At 39.3% G+C, this 23,859-nt stretch overlaps 1 protein-coding gene across 2 annotated transcripts in view; it reads right to left on the reverse strand.

Annotated features, from left to right (window-relative positions):
• Window positions 1-23,859, reverse strand: part of gramd1ba (GRAM domain containing 1Ba) — a 500,575-nt gene that overhangs the window by 407,478 nt on the left and 69,238 nt on the right. Inside the window, exon 1 of one of the 2 annotated variants that reach the window (XM_078531813.1) lies at window positions 1,182-2,317. The exons of the other annotated variant lie outside the window; for it this stretch is intronic. Within the exon in view, the coding sequence (XP_078387939.1) occupies window positions 1,182-1,522 (341 nt within the window). The 5' untranslated portion in view covers window positions 1,523-2,317. Of the gene's footprint in view, window positions 1-1,181; window positions 2,318-23,859 lie in introns of those variants that run through there. 2 annotated transcript variants of the gene reach the window in all.

The following is a 23,859-nucleotide window of genomic DNA, read 5'->3' on the forward strand; positions in this document are numbered from 1 at the left end:
AAAGGAAACATGGCTCAGCTCTGTAAGCAATTTCCAAAAAAAAAACTAGCCTTGTTCCTAAAATTAACTTCTATCTTAAATTCACTTGGATGAAGGTTATTTTGATAAGTTTTGTACTTAACATCTTGATTAGTCAGCCCCCAAAACACATGCTAAAACGTTTAATAATTCCACTAAATGCTTCCACACAGAGAGTGCAATCCAGATACTTACGATACTTGAAAGCTTGTTATCTTAACCAAGCTGTTTACATGGAAAATGGTGTCTAGTCAACAGTCTTATGATGTAAGACTATTTGCAAGGTACAAAACAGACTCACAGACAGCACTACATTTTTTCTAAGAATTGTTACTTCTATAAATTATACAGGTCTGAAAGCACCAAATTAAGGGGCTATCTATTTCCACATATAATATGATTTATGATAGTCTTGGTTCTTCCAAGAACTTTGCGTACAGGCTTGACTCCCTCCAATGTCATTGATCAATGCTAACTATGTAGTAACTTGTGACTTTTAATTTTAATTTTCTTTTACATGCTTCCATTTTCTCATTCCCACCACCTTTCTAAATATATATTATCCCTCTTGGTAGTAAGGCTAAAATAATCTATTTTGGAGCAACTGCAAGATCATTAGTAGATAAGTATGAGCAATACAAGTAAAGATTATTCCACTGGCCAGATAGTTTCACTCTCCAGTAGGCCTATTAAAGATTGCTAAAATCTTTGTGATTTTTGTAACCAGTACCAAGCAGTAAAGTTCAAGGTCATTTCAGGAAAAAAAAATTCATCACAATTTAGTTAGAGAGAGATATGTGCTCTCCATTAAATTACTGTAAACTCCTGTGGTTGGATATTTACTTACAAACATGCAAATGACTGATGGGAAGATTTAGATAACTATATTGTATCAAAAATGGAAACATACAGGCCACACCTCATGAGTCATATGTAATTTCTCTGTAAAGGCAAGTAAATGATAAACAGCACTCATCTTATGGTCTAGTTCTTTTTAACTTAAAACCTAGTTAGCAGTCACTAAGAAAGCAGATAGTCATCTAGTTGCTACATGTTCTAAGAAATGACAAGGTTTTTTTGGTGTTAACATTTTCATGACAGATTTCTACTTTTCAGCACTTCACATTATCTGTTCATTTCTCAGTTCTATGTTCAATATCTACCTGGTCTCACTTGCTTCACCTTTCTCACGAATTTTCAACCATTTCTTCAACAGGAAACGTTTGCGGCGTGGCGAAGCACTTGGCGTGGAACAATTTGACCAAGGAGTATCCTCATCACTTGATGGAGTGATTTCAATAGAAGGAAGCTGTAGGTACTCTTTGGTTATCGGACCACAGTAAATATTGTTCACCATTTGTTCTTTCTCACTCTGAACATTCTTCCAACGTTTCATTTTGAAACGCTTCCTTCGAAGCGTTGGAGTTGAGGATCTTGACCAAGCCACAGTGCCATTGCCTGAAGATGAAATCTGTACAGCTGGAAGCTGCAGCATATCTGTCATTTCTATAGTTCGTGCAAGATTCCTTTACTGTGCTGTAAAACGAAGTTGTAAAACAGTCTTATACAAGAAAAACGAACGCTCACCAAGTCACACACCAGGAAATGGTAGCTGTCACTGTGAAATCACGCACATCTTAAGATTACATCCAGTACCTGTTCACTGTACTTGTTTTTGTTGTTCCTTTAAATTAAGTGATGTTGTGTGCAGTCAAATACTTCATATAAATTGAATTAAAATTTTGAAAAGTGTCGTCTTATCTAGCTGTTCATCAAATTGAAATATTATAGCTGGAACTTCTTCAGTGCTCTTTAGCCCTCCAGAGCAGGTTAACTGTCAGCAGAAAGCTATTCGCAGGCTGGACGCCTATTGACAAAAACGTTTTGAGGGCAGGTATTATAAACATAAGTTAAAAACCAATCAAAATCCACAGAAGGATTTGAACAGCAGCAGGGTGAAGAGGAGACCGGTGCTCATCAGGGAAGTTGTAATATTAAATAATGCAGAAGATAAACACGCATAGGCAATTGTAGCATGTAATTATAGTCTCCGCCACATGGGACTAGCTTACATTATTAACTGGCTGTAACGAGCAGGACCGCAAGTTGTCAAACCTTCGACAGATGAATGGCCAAACTCCTAATCCCACATCTACATGGTAATGCCATTCTTCTTCCACATCATGGTATCAATTAATTTTCACAGTTTAGCAAAATATATTTTTCGATGTAAGCAGAATGAGAGTGAAGATTAGTGAGTCAATAACCAGGATGCACACACAAGTTCAACCAGCAATGCTCTCCTAAAAAGAATAAAGATTTGTTTTATCTATTGTAAATATTCACATAAATGATAAGCAACTAATTATGCATTGTTTGCTGATCATATTATAGATTATACAACATTTTATATTCATACTATAAAATATGTACAGTTTGAAGAGACAGTACAATTATTTGCTGACATACCAGTGTTGTGATTCAAATCTACCAAAAAAATTAACTTTTTGAGGTGCGGGTGGGGTGGAACACTACAATGGCTTTTAAAGTACTCACTTAAAAACGCTCCTTGAATGAGATGCTTTTATTTTAAAGTAGCTGAATAAAATATATAGATGAGTTTTATTAAAAGAAGATTGATTTATTTTCAAATTTCCATTATAAATCTTACTCAGGGCAAGAGCATATGCAAGATATTACAAGTAGAAGTAGGGTGCAAAAACTTTCTATCAGAGATAACTCTCAAAACAAGTGTTGTCGTAGAGGAAACTACAATAAATTAAGAGGTTAGAATAATCCGCAGTATGCTGAAAGCAAAATCTATATATTCAACATAGGTAGATGGATAAGCACATAATGAGACAGAATAAGATTTTTTTTTAAAAGAAGAATTCAGTTTGGCACTTAAGTATGTTTGAGTTTCCTGAGCTACACTGAATATCAAGTACTGTACCTCCTAGTGTCCAAAAAAGCATGTTGTTACACCCTAAAATTCTCAAAATGACATTTAATCACAGACATCAATGAACTGAATCCAAATTTCAAATCTCCATGTTAATTTTCAGGGCCCGGAGCAATGTTGAATTAAAACAATTCCAGTTCTTGCAGTGCAACAGTCAAATGGACAATACACGATCTAGATAATTGGGCCTCAAGTTTGGCTTTGCACAGAAAGATAGAATATCATTTATGGGTAAAGGCTAAATCTGATCATTACAGCTGGAATTGTTTTAAAAAGGGACAATACACTACTAAGCCCATTTATTTAAATCACTTTTCCTACACTAAGGGCTAAACACCAGCATTTGTGTCACTAGCTGAGTATATGACAGATGTTCAAACTTCGAAGCGTATACATGCGCAAATATGGCCGACGTCACTTTCAGACATTTCTACAAATTCTGCAACATTTCATGACAAAGCAATAAGTCAAAACTGATTTAATTAAAGGGGCATAAAGATAATTCAAAGAACATAGAAGGTTAGGTCAATTTGTGAAGGGTTCTGGTAAGTACGGACGGTCAACTATTTGCTAGGGAACTAATACCAACCCCAGAAAAAGGCTATTGGAGTAGATGCGAACGTGATATATAAAAAGCGCAATCAGAAGCATATTATAAAGCAAATGGAAAGAAGGCAATTTTGTAAACTTTTGTCTGATTACACTCCTGTGAAGCACCTTGGGGCACTTTTCTAAGTTGAAGGCATTGAATAAAGGTAATTGTTGTTGTTGGCAGATCTGTCCTTTGAATCATTTGATTATACATAATTAGTCTACAGTTTTTAAAATAAGATATCAAAGATGCTGTTGTAATAAATGTCAAGCTGTTCTATTCCGTGTGTAAACCAATAATCTTTGTGCAATGAGCTACGAGGGCAATAGTGCAAATTACTAAATGGACACAACTGCCACATGTAATTACTACCGCTAATCTTATATCCTCAAAACAAATTAGGGAAAGTTTGCTCAGTGTTTTGATAAAAGTGGCCCATTAGCTTGGTTACAAATAAAATTAAGATGAAGCTGTCCTTCAAAATGTGTTCGTTCTAACCTGCAATTTCCAAAAGACTTTAGCAAGTAACAGCTGAAATTTCTCTGTGGCAAGCAAAATGTAATAACTTACAGATGAATCACATTACTGATAACGCTTAGGCTAGCATCAACTAAGATCCAGAGATGATTAATTAGCCTTTTTTGTACAGCATATCCTGTTATTAAAGACTTACCCTTCTAAAAGTTATTCCTTACATGAAGAATTTACAATCTCAGTCGAGCCAGCAAAAGCAAGGTGGCAGTCAGGATGAGAAATTGGAAGATAACCTAATCTCACTCACTTCCAGATGTCAATGTCTTCTAAATCACATTGTTAAGGTTTGTCAATGTCAATTACATTGTTAAGTGAAACAGGTGATGGATATTTCAACACATATAAATAGGGGATAACTGGGATACTGGGTGGAGGTGAGGAGTGTTGACACGGAACAAAGTCAATAAACTCTCTCAGCAAGGAAAGGCTCTATGTCTTAGTTTTGACTTCACCATCTGGCGTGGATCCTATTAACACCAGATACCCAAGATTCAAAAGTATTGGCAGAGGTATGGCCATGGAGAAAGAATACTTTAAAATAGGTGGAGAATGAATAAAATAAAAATATGAGCCAAAGTTAGCAGTAAGTGCAAACGCAAACAGAGACTGAAAAATTTACAACATATAACATTATCCCCCATCTTTGGTCAGTTTGAGTCATTTAATCTGCTATTTATACAACTGAGCAACATGTTATCTACCTGCTGCAAGGACAATAACCTCCTATAAGCCTGCTGCAAGGAAGTACTGGAGACCCTCCAAGTGCAACTTGCCTCCCCCAATTTTCACACTCTTCATTGGGACATACGACAGCCATCTCTTGGCTGACTGTTAGAGCTGGAATGCAGAAGGCTCACTGCCAAGGTGATGAGTCTGCTTCAGTCACTCTGGGTCAATATAGCACTTGAGCACAACCCGGCTAGGCTGAGGTCTAAGGATTTTCGGTTTTCACCAGCCAGCAAAGCCTGGAAAGAAAAACCTGAAAATCCAAAGGATATGAGCCATCAATAGGGTAGCAACTCTGCATCATCAAAAGGGAGCAGAACCAAGACTTGGGGTCTGTTACTCTATATCAAATCAGCCCATGGCCTTGGCCTTTGTTTCATGTCGCACAGGTGAGATTGAGTTTTAAAAACTTTTTAAAAAGCAAAACATGTAGGAGCCATGTCGAAGGTACAGGTGAACAATGTGGTGTTGCTGGGCAACCCACTGCCATTTTCAACCATTTTCGGTTTGCGGTCATCTTTGAATGCATCACAGATCTGCCCAAAGAATTGGAATGTAAAATTGTTTACATCGTCTTAACTTTGACTTTTGGTTAACCTAAATCTTGGACTCTGTGCTTTACCTGTTTTTGCAGGCTGATAAGGCAATCCTCCTCTTATCAGAAATGCAGATGCAATTGAAATAATTTATTTCTTTATTTCAATTTTATTTCAATAATCCACACTTAACCAAGGTCCAGAATATGTCAAGGTTGTCTATTATTCTAAATAATGGACACTAAAGACGAGAACTGCATGAAAATCCTCCTGTGAAATAGGTATTAAGCTATAGCTATTAAGGAATCTTAATGTATGTTTAATGCCATCTTCTTCTTCCATATCCAAATTCCTCAACAGGATCATTTTTCACTTTCACCATACTGCCAGCCTCTCTCTCTTCCCCTTCGCCACTAAAAACATAAATTACATTTTAAACACTTCAACAGGGTTTCTCCAAAGCTTTACTTCCTTATTTATCATATCCATCAGCTACAAGTCATTCGGAATATTTTGACTGCTTCCACATCACAATCTGCCCTGACCAAACTCCATGAGCAACGTGTCCCCCATCTCATCTTCACTTTCAAGTCATTCTGTGGCCCCATGTCCCTTTGTTCTGCCAACACTGACCCACTTTCCGCTTCATAAGATGCTGTTCTTTGAGCCACCTTAAGCCATATTCTGGAATTTCCTCCCTTAGCTTCCCTGCTTTTCCAGCTCCCTCCTGTTGACTATTATCATGTCAGGCCAAGGAAAGCATGTTGCTGAAAACTATCGGAGGGAAGGTCAGAGATGAAGAATGGTATAGAAAGGTTTAAAGATGTTCAAAACAGAGACAATATGCTTCAGTGCACAGTTGGAGGTAAAACGCACACGCGTGTATATTGAGGAACAGCCTATAATACCTGGATAAATTAAATGGAAAAGCTCTACATGTCCAGGAAGTCCTTTGTAGCCAAACGTGAGAAGTGAAAAGAAGAGGCCAGAGCAAAATTGGTGGGCAGGATCAAGACCTACTTGAAAGTGAGGACCAAGACCAGTGTGGTGAACAGGGTTTAGTGTGGTGAAGATTTATCTCTCAACATAGTTCTTTTTAAAAATAACTTTATTCTTTTTATTTGTCTTTTGGAAGAAACATAAACCAAGGTCTCATGTGCCCTCTCGGATGGCTGTAAAAGATCCCATCGCACTATTTTGAAGGTCAGGGGAGTCCATCCAAGGGTCCTATCCAATATTTATTCCTCAGCTAATATCATTAATACAGATTATCTAGTCATTATCAAATTACTCTTCGTGGGGCACAAGAACTCAAGAAATAGGAGCAGTGGACCATACAGCCCATCAAGCCTGTTCCGCCATTCAATACAATCATGGCTGATTTTGGGCTTCGACTCCATTTTGGGACCTTTCGTTGTCAAACTGGCTGCTGCATTTCCTATATTACAACTGTAACTACGAAAAGTATTTCATTGGAAGTGCTTTGGGATGTTCTAAGGTCCTGTAAGTGCTTTGCAAGAGCAAATTGTTTATTTATTTCAATCTCTTTTATTTCTTACTCTCTTCCCCTTCTCAGGATCCTTAAAATTGTTGCTCCTTGCCTTCTTCATTAAACCTTCCTCTCATGTTAAGCACCCTTTAAGCTGTGTTTCTCTTTTTCTTCTTGCATATAAATAATGAGCTGGTGCTGAGGAGGACTGTAATATCAAGGAACCCAAGAGGCCACAAATATACACTTCAAAGCGACTGAAGATATAGGACATCAATGGGTTAAAGCTTTTGCTTTCAGCAAATACACATGTAACATCTGGATCTAATACTAAATATAAAGTTCAAAGGCATTCATACCAAAGCAGATTCCCTGACTTGCTGAATTGGACTGGCAGACTGAGTCAATACTGCTGCCCCCACCTCCCCCCAACATTACAAATATTACACCCTTGTTTAGAAAAGGGCGTAAAGATATGCCCAGCAGTTAGCCAGTAAGTTTAACCTCAGTGGTGGGAAAGTTTTTAGAAACAATAATCTGGGGTAAAATTAACAAGTCACTTGGACAAATGTGGATTTATTAATGGAAGCCAGCATAAATTTGTGAACGGCAAATCATGTTTAATTAATTTGAATGAGTTTTTGATGAAGTAAGAGAGACAGCTGACGAGAGCAATGTGGTGCACATGGACTTCCAAAAGGCATTTTATAAAGTGCCACATAACAGGCTTTTCAGCAAAGTTAAAGCTCATGGAATAAAAGGGACAGCAGCAGCATGGATACAAAGTTGGCTGAGTGACAGGAAAGAGAGTAGTCATTCCTCAGGGATCAGTACTAGGACCTGTGCTTTTCCTGTTCTATTTTAATGACTTAGACTTGGATGTACAGAGCACATTTCAAAATTTGCAGATGACACAAAACTTGGAAGTACTGTGAACTGTGAGGAGGATGGTGATAGACTTCAAGAGGACATAGGCTGGTGGAATAGGCAGACATATGGCAGATTAAATTTAATGCAGAGAAGTGTGAAATGATACATTTTGGAAGGAAGAACAAGGAAAGGTGTTATAAAAGATAAAATTCCAAAGGGAGTGCAGGAGCAGAGGGACCTGGGGTATATGTGCACAAATTTTTCAAGGTGATAGAGCAAATTGAGAAAGTGGTCAATAAGGCTTACAGGATCCTGCACTTTATAAATAGAGGCATAGAGTACAAAAGGACAGAAGTTTTGGTGAACCTTTATAAAACACTGGTTCACCCTTAACTGGAGGATTGTGTCCAATTCTTGGCACCGCACTTTAGGACGGATGCAAAGGCATCAGAGACGGTGTAGAAAAGATTGACAAAAATGGTTCAGGGGTGAAGGACTTTGGTTATGTGGATAGATCGGAGAAACTGGGGCTGTCCTCCTTAGAGGAGAAGATTGAGAAGAGATCGGATAGAGATATTCTGGATGAGGTGTCTGGACAGAGCAGACAAGGGAGAAATTGTTTCCTTTAACTCGGTGTCCTCTGGCTCTTAACTTTTCTGTCAAAGTGAATGGTAAAAGAATCAAAGGCGACACGAGGAAAAGTATTCTTATGCAGTGAGTGGTTAGGATCTGGAATGCACTACCTGAGAATGTGGTGCAGGCAGATACAATTGGACTTTCAAAAGGGTTAAGTGCCTGAATAGAAAAAAAATTCAGGGCTATGGAGAAAGGGAAGGGGAATAGGACTGGCTGAGGTGCTTTTTCAGAGAGCCAACACAGACGCAGCAAAGCAAATTGCCTCCTTCTGTGCTGCAACCCATTATATGAATCTATGATTTTGTGTGTGAAAGCAGCAGCAATCCTCCAAATTACAAACTGCAAAATCTACACACAAGGACATCATCAGAAAATTAAGCAGAACTTAACAATGGTTTACACTGATTACAATAAATAAGCACTAAAGCCATCAGAAATATTAGAAGGCACTAACTCACATATATTCATTTGCAGAGGTTTGCAATAGTAGTGTTATTCTCATGAGCATCACCCAAGCACTGTATCCCCTTAGTATTACTCCTGATGTGTACACACCAAAGTCTGCTCCATTTTGTTCTGATGAAAGCTGAAAGTAAACACAGTAGCTATGCAAATTCCAATTTGCATAATAGATGAAGGTTCTGAAAATAAGTTACTTAACTTACAATAGGCCTTTAATCAGAACCACTATTGCAATTTACTCGATACTGTCACTGTACTTTTGACTGTTTTGCCCTGAAAGGTTGTTGTCTGCTGGTTGCTGAGCCTCACAGCTGAACATGTTTGCTTCCAATCTGCTCCCTTGGTGACAATTCTGCTGCGTGAGCATGTGTCAAAACAACAAACCTCAACCACTTCCTCATCTGATCCTGTTCTCCCATCTGCCCCAGCTACAACTACAGACCATGTACAAATCTCCCCTCTTCCCAACTCAGGTTTTGTCAAAACGATCCTTAAATGCTAAAGTTTGACTTAGTGGATTTGTGCCATGAATGGCTGATAGCTGATGGATCTTATTTGTGTGATTTTACACTCTGGGAAATCATCATCAGCTGTGTTAATTATTCTGAGCAAAAAGATTGGAAACCTTACATGGTAGATTGTGACCAGATATTAGCAAGTTGGTGGGTCTGCAAAAAAAACTGCTAAAATACCATTCATGGTTGGAATAATGTTTTAACCTTGGGTTACAGATGTTGGAAATAATATAATTGAAGATTTTAAAAATTAATAGCCTAAATCTGATAGCAACCTGTTAGGACAACAAATTTGATATTAGCTATAGCTTTTAAACAGTATAGTCTGTGTGCTAATTCCCAACACAGGGTACTGAGGCCAACTGCAGTATACAACTGACATCCAGGCCAACATCAAATTATGAATTAAATCTGAGAGTTTCTTGTCAGCATGATTCAGTTAGACATTGTCTTACCCACTGAGCTAATGGCAGAGCTCATAAGAACAACCTATTTTTATGTCTCAGTCACCAGCTTCTAAAGCTCGTTGAGTTCAACATAAAAAAAACCTTTCACTGTTGAAAATCTGTTTGATCATGGGACACTAAAAATGAAATCAAAATTAGTGTCTTCAGGGGTTCACATTCTTCATCTTCAATCAAGCAATTCAGTGAAACTGAAAGCCAAGATCAGTGTGCCCTTCTGCATCAGAAACTACTTATACATCACAAAACATAAAATGGAATGATTCCACATATTATTTTAAGAATGATAGATGGTTTCTTGATGAAAGGAAATTCATTCAACCATGATTACCCCCTGCAAGTAGAAGGCTGCCATTATTTTCAACACCTGATCATACTGCAGTTTTGAAACCAGAATGGCTGTGAAGAGAACTGAGATCCAGTTCCAAAAGTGAACTACGACAAGCCTCAGTTCACTCCCAAGCTGCTTGGCACTAGAACTTCACTTTCAACAGCTCTTGGCTCCTACACAACTGTAAATCTGTTTGCATTCCAGATTCCAAATGCCAGAAATCTGTTATATATTATAATATATTGTGAATTAATTGCTGCCCAAGGCATTTTGGTTTGGTGTCCTTATGTGTTCTATTTGGCTTTTTTTAAAAAAAAACCACAACCAGCAAGCTGATAAAAAATATGAATTCTATTTCTGGCACCGCAATTTCAATAAGTCAAAAATCAAGAAATGAGCTTAACGGATGCATTTGAGATTGACGACTTTGTAACAGCTTTGGGAAAGAGAGCATTGTCCATCTAATTCACCGATCTACATGCCATACCAGAAAACCATGGCATCATTTTGTGTTCAACAGTGCCCATTAAGCATCATATGTGCTCATTTGTGAGAAGCACTGCAAGGGGAGAGGTTGTGAAAAGGGGGAGAAATGGGGCTGCAGAAGGGGAAGAGGGGGCTGCAAAAGGGGGAGAGGGAGGTTGCAAAGGGGGAGAGGGAGTCGGCAAAGGAGGAGAGGGCGTTGGCAAAGGAAGAGGGGGAGTCTGAAAAGGGGCAAATAGATAAAGACTAACCTGGACCCAGTTAATTTTTTCAATGATCTCTGTGGATTTAAAAAAAAATTCAATTATGGAATGTGGGCGTCGCTGGCTAGGCCAGCATTTATTGCCCAAGCCTAATTGTCCTTGAGAAGGTGGTGGTGGTGAGCTGCCTTTTTGAACCCCTGCATTGCTATGCATGCCAAAATTCTGTTTACTTTTTTTGAAAAAAAAGAACTTGTGAATATTGTGCTGATGGTTTTCATGACCAGTCCACTAAAATGCCAAGATTTCTGTCCTGCTCGGATATCTTAAACGTAAACCCATTTAGCACAAAATTCATTTCAACTTCCACTGTACTATATCTCAATCTTACATTTCACTGTATTAAGCTGGATCGGCAATTTCTCCTACCACTGATTAAGCTCATCCAAATCTTTTTGAATTGGTACTCACTGATAGTCATCATTTGCCATTGCATACAATTTGGTATTATCTTCAAATTTGGGTATAATTCCTTCCTCTACATCCTTTATAAAAATTATAAATGATTGTGGCCACAACACAGCATCTTGTGACACTCCACTGGTAACTGGCTGCCAACTCATGATTACTCATTGTTCTGTACGAAATAGCCATTTGCCAATCTAGTTTAACACATTTCCATCTATCCCACATACTTGGACTTCATGTAGTAACTTAATTTGTCAGACAGTGTCAAATGCCTTCATGAAGTCCACTGCCTCGATCATGTAGTAGGTCTGTGGTTAAAGAAATCCAATAAGTTAGTGAAGAACAACACCCCACTCCAAAATTCATGCTGACTGTAGAATGAAAGATGTCCTCACATTTTTGCCTTATGTTATTGCTCATAGTACTTACAAACACTTTTTCAATAGTAAAAAAAGGCTTACAGGCCTATAACTTGATGGTTCATCCTTCACCTACTTTTAGAAAATGAGATTTCCATTTGTTATTTTCTCACTCTGTCAAACATTACTCCTATCTGGGCAGGAGTGATGTTCCATATTATTTGTGAATTGCATCCCCACTCGTGTCTATACTATCTAAGGCACATGTAAGTCGGGAAACTTGTGCAAAAACAAGAGAGATAGTGAATGTTCCATAATGCATTTTCAGTGCAAATGCGATAAACCTGAAGCCAATCCTTTGAACTTTAAAGTTGAAAAAATTCACACAGAACACTAACTTGCTATGGTTAGTAAAGACATTACTACACTCTTGATTCTTCACCAACAATATGAATGTCATCTCGTCTTTGATAGCAGAACACTGCAAAAATGTATTGGTACGTGCAGAGCACTTGTATCTTCCAATCTCACAGTACCCAAATATATAGCCCTGTTGCTGTCTGCTCTCGCTGCTCTACATTGGTTTCAAACCAGTTGTAGTTCAGTATATAACGGCATAAGGGTCTCAGCCAGTTTTAACTTCTGTTCCCCTGTTTTACCACACAGCCTCATTGATAAACAGGAGTTTGCTCAGCACGTACTGTACAAACAGAGTTATCTAAATGAGAATAACCTATTATAACAACAGTTATAGTTACAGAGAATAACAGTTGCCCTCTTGGTCTTCTGTCAGGTATTGGAGTGTTTGTGGACTCAGTGCAAGCATTCGATTGACACATCTGGTAGCAGCAAAAATCCATCAATAAAACATTAACTAGTTTAGTAATAATCTCTCCAGAGCTAACATGCAGTTTTTGAATTATTTTATTAGCATTTTTTCCCAGTTTCAAGTGTGGATCACACATGTTCGGAGAATTAAAATCTTTTAGTTGCAGAATTGTTACTATGTTAATTTTGAATTAATTTGGAAAATATAAAAATAAGATGCAATTGTTTCTCCTAAGTTCAACAAGTGAATTTAGTAAACATTAAGCACTGTACATTTTTAAAAAGCCCTTTAAATTCTGTGAATTATTCTTCCACTTTCCAAAGCTTAAGATAATTACAAGACCATGGAATTTTAACTGAAATAAAATACTCTGATTTTTCAGCATTAATTTACTTGAGATCTAGGCAAGTAAAAGGAGCAAAGGCGTACTACGAGGCTGGTCTGAGGTACTGAGCTGTAAATAAATTTAGATTTTCTTTTTAAAAAGAAAAATCAAATCATAACACAAGCTTTATCCTACAAAGAGATTAAAGCAATAAACATCACAGAATTTAAACTTCTCAGGTCTTTCACTAAAGTCCCACAAGAACTCCTGCAGAACACTGGTAGAAACTCCCAGAAAAGTGGAAACCCAGCTGCACAACGTTGCTGCCATTTCCAGGGATCTTGTACACATCTTATATGCGGCGTGAACAAACCACTGAGGTTGCAAATTACAGGATCTTCAGGCCCAGTAACTTGAATCTATTACACGGCAACAGGCAACAAGGGGGCAAAACCACAAATAAACTCTATACATTGGGATTTCCAAATCCGTTAGTTCTACTGGGTCCTGCTATACTAGTGGAGGCCAGTACGAGTCGAGGTGTATGGCGTTCAACAGAGTAAATATGATTTTCATGAGCATGAGGTCCACCCCACTCCCTTTCCACAATGGTATGTTGGAGATGCACTTGAGGTGGCACAAGCACCGATCTGTCCCATTGCAATAAGGTAGGTGCCTTTCCACTTAATTCTAACTGGAAGGCACAGATAACAAGACCTCAAAGATCATTGAGATTGCAGACTACAGATTTTCAGTACTTCTACTCCCTTATAAAAGCCCATTTTTTTCAATTACCAGTTTTTGTCCAACAATGCATGTAACGTCACTCTTGATCTGAACACTTTTGATCAGATGGAGTATATAAAAAAAGACTAAACTATCCTATTAATGTTCTTCAACTCCAACTTGTTTCTGCAGTTTGAGTTTGATAATCTGTGGTGAATGATGTGCTATTTTGAGTTATGGGCTCTTCACCGTTAGGAAATGGATTAAGATTATGCAATGTGTTTTCGGCTTTACTTCATACAGACATATGAATTAGGAGCAGGAGTAGGCCATCGGGCCTTCGAGCCTGTTCTGCCATTCAATGAGCTCATGGCTGATCTGATTGTAGCCTCAACTCCACATTTCCATCTACCCCTGAGAAAACCTTCACCCCCTTGCTTGTCAAGAATCTATCCAGCTCTGCCTTAAAGATGTTCAAAGACCCTGCTTCCACTGCCTTTTGAGGAAGAGGGTTCCAACGACTCACGATCCTCTAAGAGAAAAAAATTCTCCTCCTCTCTGTCCTAAATGGGCGACCCCTTATTTCTAAACAGTGACCCCTAGTACTAGAATCTCCCACAAGAGGTAAGATCCCCTCCACATCCACCCTGTCAAGTCCCCTCAGGATCTTATATGTTTCAATCAAGTCACCTTTTACTCTTCTAAACCCCGGTGGATACAAGCCTTGCCTGTTAGGTTTGAATTAAGAGTCTGAAGGTGAAAGGCCATCATATAGTTCAGTAGCCAATAACTTTCTTTTTAAAAACATGAATATACATGTCTTTCACCATGTTCCTTTATTCTTTCCTGTAATTTTGACAGCTTTTCTCCACAGTCAGTTTAATCATTCATCAGTCAGCTGAGATGCAAACGTGTTGATAGCCTTGCAAAATAATACTGGTGATTCAACGAACAGCAACATTTAGCAGATGACAAAGATAGTGCATTAGGGATAAGCATCAACAGTGACTATCCTTATTTTAAATGTTAGATACTCATTTGAAAGATACATGAGGAACACATGTCAGTTTACAAACTGACAGTGAAACTGATCTGCATGATATAAAAGTCCCAGTTAAGGAGTTTTCATATAGTGATAAAGGGAGTAAACCATTAAATATTAAACAAATAGCAGTTTTATATTGAAAAATTAACTGCACTGGATTAATATTTTCGTATGCTTGCATGACCAAAAAATAATTATAAAGCTATTAAATCTAGCTATATATGCAAGATATTTTTCATTTCACTACAGTAACATGGATTATAAATGCATGTCAAATCTAAGTTTCACAGGAGATATAAAGGTGTTGACAAGTTTTGGATAGTCTCAGTTAGCTATATTAATTGATTTGTCAACATGAACATCTTTGGGGTCATACCAAGGGCGATGGAATTAGCTCTTTCAAAGAGCTGGCACAGGCATAGAAGCATAAAAACTAGGAGCAGGAGTAGGCCATTCGGCCCTTCGAGCCTGCTCCGCCATTCATTTTGATCATGGCTGATCATCCAACTCAATAGCCTGCTCCCAATTTCTCCCCATACCCTTTGATCCCTTTCGCCCCAAGAGCTACATCTAACACCTTTTTGAAAACATACAATGTTTTGGTCTCAACTACTTTCTGTTGTAACGAATTCCACAGGCTCACCACTCTCTGGGTGAAGAAATTTCTCCTCATCTCAGTGCTAAATGGTCTACCCCATATCCTCAGACTGTGACCCCTGGTTCTGGACTCCCCCACCATCGGGAACATCCTTCCTGAATCTACCCTGTCTAGTCCTGTTTGAATTTTATAGGTTTCTATGAGATCCCCCTCATTCTTCTGAACTCCAGCGAATATAATCCTAATCGACTCAATCTCTCCTCATACATCAGTCCCGCCATCCCAGGAATCAGTCGGGTAAATCTTCGCTGCACTCCCTCTATAGCAAGTACATCCTTCCTCAGATAAGGAGACCAAAACTGCACACAATATTCCAGGTGTGGTCTCACCAAGGCCCTGTACAATTACAGCAAGACATCCCCGTTCCTGTACTCGAATCCTCTGGCTCTGAAGGCCAACATACCATTTGCCTTCTTTACCACTTGCTGCATCTGCATGCTTACCTTCAGCGACTGGTGTACAAGGACACCCAGGTCTCGTTGCACATTCCCCTCTCTCAATTTATAGCCATTCAGACAATAATCTGCCTTCCTGTTTTTGCTACCAAAGTGGATAACCTCACATTTATCCACATTATACTGCATCTGCCATGCATTTGCCCGCTCACTCAGCTTGTCCAAATCACACTGAAGCATCTCTGCATCCTCCTCACAGCTTACCCTCCCACCCAGCTTTGTGTCATCTGCAAATTTGGAGATATTACATTTAGTTCCCTCATCTAAATCATTAATATATATTGTGAATAACTGGGGTCCCAGCACCAATCCCCGCGGTACCCCACTAGTCACTGCCTGCCATTCAGAAAAAGACCCGTTTATTCCTACTCTTTGTTTCCCGTCTGCCAACCAGTTTTCTATCCATCTCAATACACTACCCCGAGTCCCATGAGCTTTAATTTTACACGCCTATCTCTTTTGTGGGTCTTTGTCGAAAGCCTTCTGAAAGTCCAAATAAACCACATCCACTGGCTCCCCCTCATCAACTCTACTAGTTACATCCTCGAAAAATTCCAGTAGATTTGTCAAGCATGATTTTCCTTTCACAATATCCATGCATAATAGCTCAAATGGCCTCTCTGGAGCTTTAAGATACGATTGTTGTAAAGAATATAAATTATATTTTAGTGGCAACTCAGAAATAAACATTCAACCTTCGTACACTGTCAACTAGCTGTTGAAACACAAAAATTGTAGACACCATCACCGGTCGGACATTTTCATGTCAACCAGGTAAGCTTTATTCTCATTCCCAAATAATATATGCTGTCACAATGCTGTCATCAAATTAACTGGCACCACTAGAGTCTCACTTAACTTTTTGAAATGAAAAATGCTTCAAGTAAACCATACATGTTTATTATTATGAGAAGTTACTAGCTTCCTCTGCTTTCCTCTCTCTTTAAACTTGCTACTACCAAGGCAGTAATGATGGAATTTCAAAAGTAGACTATATCTTTACCTTCTAAGCTTTTCAGACTCCCATCTCTCCTGTTGGGTGGATTAAAAAACATGTTTTATTATAAATTGTCTCAAAGAAAAAATATTGTTAATGTGTTACCTTTTTTCCTGTCTAACTACGAAAAGTAGATTATCAACTGAAATTTATTTTCTTTGTATTACTGTACAGCAGCATACTGGGTACATTACTGAATGAATAATCCATAGGCTTGGACTAATGATCCAGAGGCATAAGTTCAAATCTCACTGTGGCAGCTGGGGAATTGAACTTTGGTTCATCTTCAGCTGTTTCGTCAATGACATTTTCTCCATCATAGGTTCAGAAGTGAGGATGTTCGTTGATGATGGCACAGTTTGAATAATAAGAAAAACAACTTGTGTCTATATAGCACCTTTCATGCAACAAAATGTCCCAAGGCGCCTCATCGAGGCATTATTTTAAAAAATGACACTAAGACACAAATTAGGACAGGTGATGAAAAGTTTGGTCAATGAGGTGGATTTTAAGGAGTAAGGGAGAAAGTGAGGTAGAGAGGTGAATAGGTTTAGAGATGGAATTCTAGAGCATACAGCTGAGGCAGATGAAGGCACAGCCAACATTCCATTTACAACTCTTCAGGTAATGAAGAACCATGTCCATATGTAGCAAGACCTGGACAACATTCAGGCTTGAGCTGAAAAGTGCCAAGTAACATTCATATCACACAAAAGGCAGGAAATCATCATCGACAACAAGGGAATGTCTGACCACTTCCCCTTCACACTCAACAGCATTACCATCATTGAATCCCCATCAAAATTCTGGGGTCACCACTGATGAGAAACTTAACTGGGCCAGTCACATAAATACTATGGCTTCAAGAGCAAAGGCTGGGAATTCTGTGACAAGTAACTCACTTCCTGTCTCCCCAAAGCCTGTCCATCATCTACAAGGTACACGTCAGGAATGTAATGGAATACTCTCCATTTGCCTGGATAAGAGCAGCTCCAACAACACTCAAGATGCTTGACTGGCACCATCTAGGACAAAGTAGTCTGCTTGACTGGCACTCCATCCACCACTTTAAATATTCACTCCCTCCACCACAAGCGCTACGTGGCTGCAGTATGCACCATCTATAAGATACACTGCAGCAACTTGTCAAAGCAACCTTGGCAGCACCTCCAAAAGGAATAGCTTCTAGCACCTACAAGAGCAAGGACAGCAGTTGCATGGGAACACCATCTCCAAGTTCCTCACCATCCTGACTTAGAAATATACTGCCATTCCTTCATCATTGCTGGGTTAAAATTGTGTAATTCTCTCCCCAACAGCACTGAGAGTACCTACACTCCAAGGGCTCAAGAATATGGCTCACAACCACCTGCTCAATGGCAATTAAGCAGGACAAGAAACCTTCCTTAACTTAAGACAATTTAAAGGAAACCTGTTAATAAAACTTGACATTCATAACACCTCACTGTGACCTGGAGACTAACAGTCTATCCACCATCAGCATGGCTGCTTTGGTCATTGTTTACAGGTGTGAGTACCTTGCACCTTCTTCCCAGTAAGGCAACCTGGATTACCCTTTAGCCTTTAACAATCCAGTCACCCCAAACTTGTTGTCAGGTAGAATTCTGAACAGGTCACATGACTCCCTTCAATCTTCCATTTTACCCTAAATTAAGGAGACAGTCCCAAAACATAATCTTACAAACATCATATTTACATCACAACTCAGACACCAACTTCCAGATATCCGCATTTAACTGTACATTTACGGGTGCCAGAATTTGCTGTCTGATTTACTCTTTCAAAACCGTAGGCTGAGAGTATAATCAGGTAAAATGTTAATATTTAATTTTTAACAACATTGCCCACATTTGGCGTGCATTTAGCACATGATTACATGCTTCTGCCTCAATGCTGCAATTTCACTGGGGCTATACTGACTCCACCACTAATTACTGTGTTGACAGTCCGAAGTTTCTCCATTTTACCTTCACAAGACAGAAGCTTTGCCAACATTCATTGCATAATGAAGCATGCTACTGAGAAGAGAGAAAGGGAAAATTAGAGAAAGAAGGGATATTGACAGCAAGACAGGGAAGGGGGAAAAGAAGTGTTTGCTGTTGCTTGAGACCTTTTTGGTGGCGCCTTACATCAACTGATTTAATTTTACAGCCAATTCCCATTCTCAATGCTTTGAGACCACCTGGGTTATTTCTGCTTTGTGACTGGCTAAAGCCACTTGTTCTAATAGTTACTTCAACAATAACAGAACAAAATCAGCTACATAAAACAGCCTCATTAGCAGCAGTGGGAGAGGAACTAAAGAAAAATGTAACATGCTTTTAACTGTTTTTATGATTTTAATGCAAAGCAACTTATCTAGTATTCATTGAGCATACTTGCTGATTCACGTTTGAAAAGCTTGACACCTAGGAGTTTCCCAGTGTTGGCAATTCTATTTTCTCATTAAGGAATGGATGAATGAAACTTTCTGAAGACGAAATTATTTCCACAAACTCATCAAAAGAATAACCATTTTAAAGAAGTATATTTTCACAAAGAATTCTCAGAGTGATTCAAAAATCGCTATAGATGTGAAAAATAGCACAAAAAGAAAATATTACTTTGTGCATGTTCTAAAATAAGTTTCAGAAAACTGATGGTATCAGAGAAGAATAAATAAAAAATTTAAAAGGTTTTGCTCACTGTCATGTATTGTTGCTATCAGAAATATATACTCCAACATAAAGCCCCTAGTTCAGTAACCAAAATTTAAATGTTTCTATGCCTGTAAGACGCTAACAGCGAGAATGATTGGCAGCCCTAATATAATTTGGAAGATTGGTGGACAACAATCAACCAGATCAGAAATCATGAAAAGCTAATTAATAGACTAACTACACATTAACGGTGAGCACCAAGGTATTGGTGACTGATTCACATACTTTCACCAAAGATCTACATTAGCTTTAAATAAACTGTACTTATAACATATCTTCTGTTGTTTGCACTGAAATCTTTAGGAGATTTAAGACAAATTAATTTCATGTTTTGGTGATTTTTTGTGTACACACAAATTTGGTATAGTTCAACTATGGGTTCAACACCTTCTGAATTATTAATGGCAACACTACAGAGGCATCGGGTATGTTTATTCTAGGTCAATCCGTCAACTCAGGGATTAATGGTTCAACGTTAATCACAGGTGGAACAGCAGGTTGTAGGAATATACTCCTAAAATGGTCCTCATGTTTTCGAACAATTCAGTCTTCCACTTCCACCTGGAAGGACAGGGGACCAGTTTCTGAAACAATTGTACCAGGAAACTAACAAGGTCCACTTCCAAAATTCCACACGAAAACTGTATCCCCCTACAGTAAACCTTTGAGCTTTGCTATGAATATTGTGATTCAATTTTTGATTACACTGATTCTTCTCTACCTTCCCCTCTAAGTTTGGAAACACCAGGCTTAACCTTGTATGTAGGCGACGTTCCATTAATAATTCAGAAGGTGTTGAACCCATAGTTGAGTGAGGCGTTGTACAATAGTTGAGAAGAAAGTGGAAAAGTCAAGTTTCTAGGGTACCTTTGGATAACCTCTTCAGTCCGGATTTGAAAGGTTGGACAGCTCTTTCAGCTAACCCATTTGATGAGGAATGATGTGGTGCTGTTTTAATATGTCTGATTTCATTTTAACTCATCAATCTCTGAAACTCTGTACTGGTAAAGACTGTACAGTTATCAAAAGCGATGACTTCTGGTAGGCCATGTATACTAAAACACTGATGCAACTTTTCAATAGTTGCACTCAATGTCGGTGATCTGACTTCAAACACATCAATCCACTTAGAATGCACATCTATGATCAATAAAAACATGGTACCAAGGAATGGGCCGACATAATCAATATGTCATCCAACCCAGGGTCGACCAGGCCACTCCCACGGATGCAGTGGAGCTGAAACAGGCAACTTCTGTTGTTGCTGACACTGGGAACAATGCTTGACCATGCTTTCAATGTCACTGGCCACCAGACATAGTTTCACGCAAGCATTTTCATCTTCGACATGCCTGGGTGCGCACTGTGAAGCTCTGTCAAGAGTAGTTCTCTTCCTTGCGAAGAGACGACAACGCTTGATCCCCACAAGATTCCATCTTGACAACTGTTTTTCGAGCATGGAATGGTCTCATTTCTTCAAACACTGGCGAATTCAACCACCCTTGCGATACAAGGTCTCGGACTTTCGACAATATTGGATCCCTGTTCGTCCAATTCCTTATTTGCTTCACACATACACAGGTGAAGAGTCCAAGAAATTCAGTACAAGCACAACTTCTCGTGGCACTGGAGCATGTACAATGCTATCTAGCAACAGGAGACGACTGAGTGTGTCTGCATTTGCAATATGCAAGCCAGAATGGTGCATAAAGGTATACTCATACGCAGATGATATCAAAGCCCAACGTTGAATTCTTGCTGAGGCTATTGGTGGAATGGCTTTATTCTCACTGAATAAACCCATTAATGGTTTATGGTCTGACACAAAGGTGAAATGTCGTCCATGTAGGTACTGGTGGAATTTCTTCATTCCAAATATCATTGATAAACCTTCCTTTTCTAGTTGAGAATAACCTCTTCGGCTGCAGAGAGGGACTGGAGACATAGCTGATTGGCCTTTCAGAACCATCTTCCATTCTGTGTGACAATGCAGCTCCCACACCATAAGGAGACACATCGCAGGTTAATATTAATTCTTTTGATGGGTCATAATGTACCAGTAGACATGGTGAATGTAATAGCTTCTTAACTTTCACAAAGGCTTCTTCCTGTTGCGAATTCCATGGTGAGCGATGATTCTTTTTTAACAAGAAGTGTAATGGTGCTAACATTGTTGACAAGTTTGACAAAAAATGCCTATAATAATTGATCATGCCCAAAAAAGACTTCAGTTCAGTTACACTGAACTAGCGGGAGCCTCTTTGATTGCCCAAACTTTCTCTTCTACCGGTTGCAAACCCATGGCATCCACCCAGTGACCCAGGTAAGTAACTTCAGGCACTTGGAATGTACATTTTTCTTTCTTTAATCGTATGCTGGCTTCCAAGAATCTTTTTAACACCGCTTCCAGGTTAGCCAAGTGTTCGGCTTCAGTTGATCCTGTGATCAGAACATCACCTAGGTATTCCGCTACTCGGGGAAGTCCTTGCAAAAGACTTTCCATTGTCCTTTGGAAAATTGCACATGTAGATGATACTCCAAAGGGTTGGTGTGTATATTGATACAGGCCCTTGATGGTGGTTACATACCCTCTAGACACTATCCAGCTCTAGCTGTTGGAATGTATTGCTCATGTCCAATTTGGTATAGGATTTGCTTCCAGCTATCTTTGCGTACAAATTGTCTATCCTCAGGACAGGTTATTTATCTAGTTTAGCTGCCTTGTGCGCGGTCAACTTTTATTCCCTATAAATGCGTATAGTTTGGTCAGGTCTCACCACCGAGACTATGGGCGCTGCCCATTCCGAAAATTGGATTGGTTGGATGATGCCTAGCTTTTGTAACTGGCAGAGTTCTGCATTCACCTTCTCCTTTAGGGTATAAGGCACAGGTCTGGCTTTAAAGAAATGGGGTATCACCTGAGAATCTACAAGTATTTTTGCTTGTAAGCATTTTAACTTTCCTAATTTATCATGAAATACACTGTCGTATTTCCTTAGCAGCTCAGGAACCCCTTCCGTTCTCAAGTGAAATATTTCAGGCCAGTTGAGCTTAATTTTTTGTGACCAGTCTCGTCCCATAAGACTAGGTCCTTCGCCTGTCACTATGATCAATGGAAGCTGGGCTGCCTGTTGCCTATAGGACACAGGTACTATGGCAATACCCTTTACCTGTATGGATTTTCCAGTGTATGTCTTCAATTGAGCTGTGGTTCACTCCAGATTCAGTGGCTGAGTGCCCCTTCATTTAGGTATTTAAATGTGTGCTCTCCCACCACTGTGGTTGAGGCTCTCGTATCTACCTCAATTATTAGTGGCTTCCCATCCACTTGAATTGTGACGGTTATAGGTTAAGTTTTTACTACTTTAACATTGTATAGGGAATAGATAACAGTATCAGCAACTTCAGGTTCTGTTATATTATCCACTTCAATCGTTTTGGTCTGCTGCTTTATGCGCTTTTTCGATTTCGCCCTGCATTGCTTTATTGCGTGATCTTTTTTATGGCAGTAATGGCATTCTGCCTCCTTGAATCTGCAGGTGCCCAGTACATGGTTACCCCCACATTTATAACAGATTAACTTCGGAGTCGCTGCTGAAATACTTCCACTAGGCCTTTCTGCCTCTCTAGCAGCAGAGACTGTCCCTCACTTCCCTGTCTCTGGTTTTTGCGCCATGCCTGGCAGTAGGTTCCTGCCCCACCTGAAGAACGGTGTCATGTTGCACGTTCTGTAAAGCTTGCGAGTCTCTCGCAGCACTTTCCATGGCTAGCACTATTTCCATGGCGCGCTTCAAATCGCTGTTGACTTCTGCGAGTAAACGGCGCTGAACTCCGCAAACTAATCGGTCCCGCAGCATATCACTGAGTGTAGCTCCAAAGTGGCAGTGCTCAGTCAACTGCTTCAACTTCGCTATATAGATTGCGAAGGACTCCCAGGGCCCTTACATTGGAGTTAAACTTAAACCTCTTCATTACTACGGATGGCTTCGGCTGAAAATGCGTCTTCACGAGGTCTACCAATTCATTAAAAGATTTAGAATCAGGTGCGTTCAGGGCCATCAGACTGTGGATGAGATTGTATGTCTTGCTACCACATACACTCAAAAGGATTGCTTTCTGCGTCTCCTCCACGGTAATTCCGTCCATCACGAAATAAAAACCAAGGTGCTCTACATACTGGCTCCAGTCTTCCACAGTCGCATCATAAGGGTCGATTCTGCTGAAGGGTGGCATGACTGGTGAGTATACTTCTCTTTTTTTCTTAAGAACTGATATGCTCACATTCACAAGGCAAAGTACAATGTCAGAGCTATTTTACCCTCATCACCAAGTGTTAAGGCTTGATGTATCGGACAGGTTTCTACTTGAAACAGGTAACCTTATTACAATCAGCTTTGCAGAAGCTACATTCTTGAACTAGGTCCTCGACTAGAAAGCCACATCCAACAACCCACCCCCC

Source organism: Cetorhinus maximus, chromosome 2 (genome assembly GCF_964194155.1).
Source record: "Cetorhinus maximus chromosome 2, sCetMax3.hap1.1, whole genome shotgun sequence".
Classification (NCBI taxonomy): domain Eukaryota; kingdom Metazoa; phylum Chordata; class Chondrichthyes; order Lamniformes; family Cetorhinidae; genus Cetorhinus; species Cetorhinus maximus.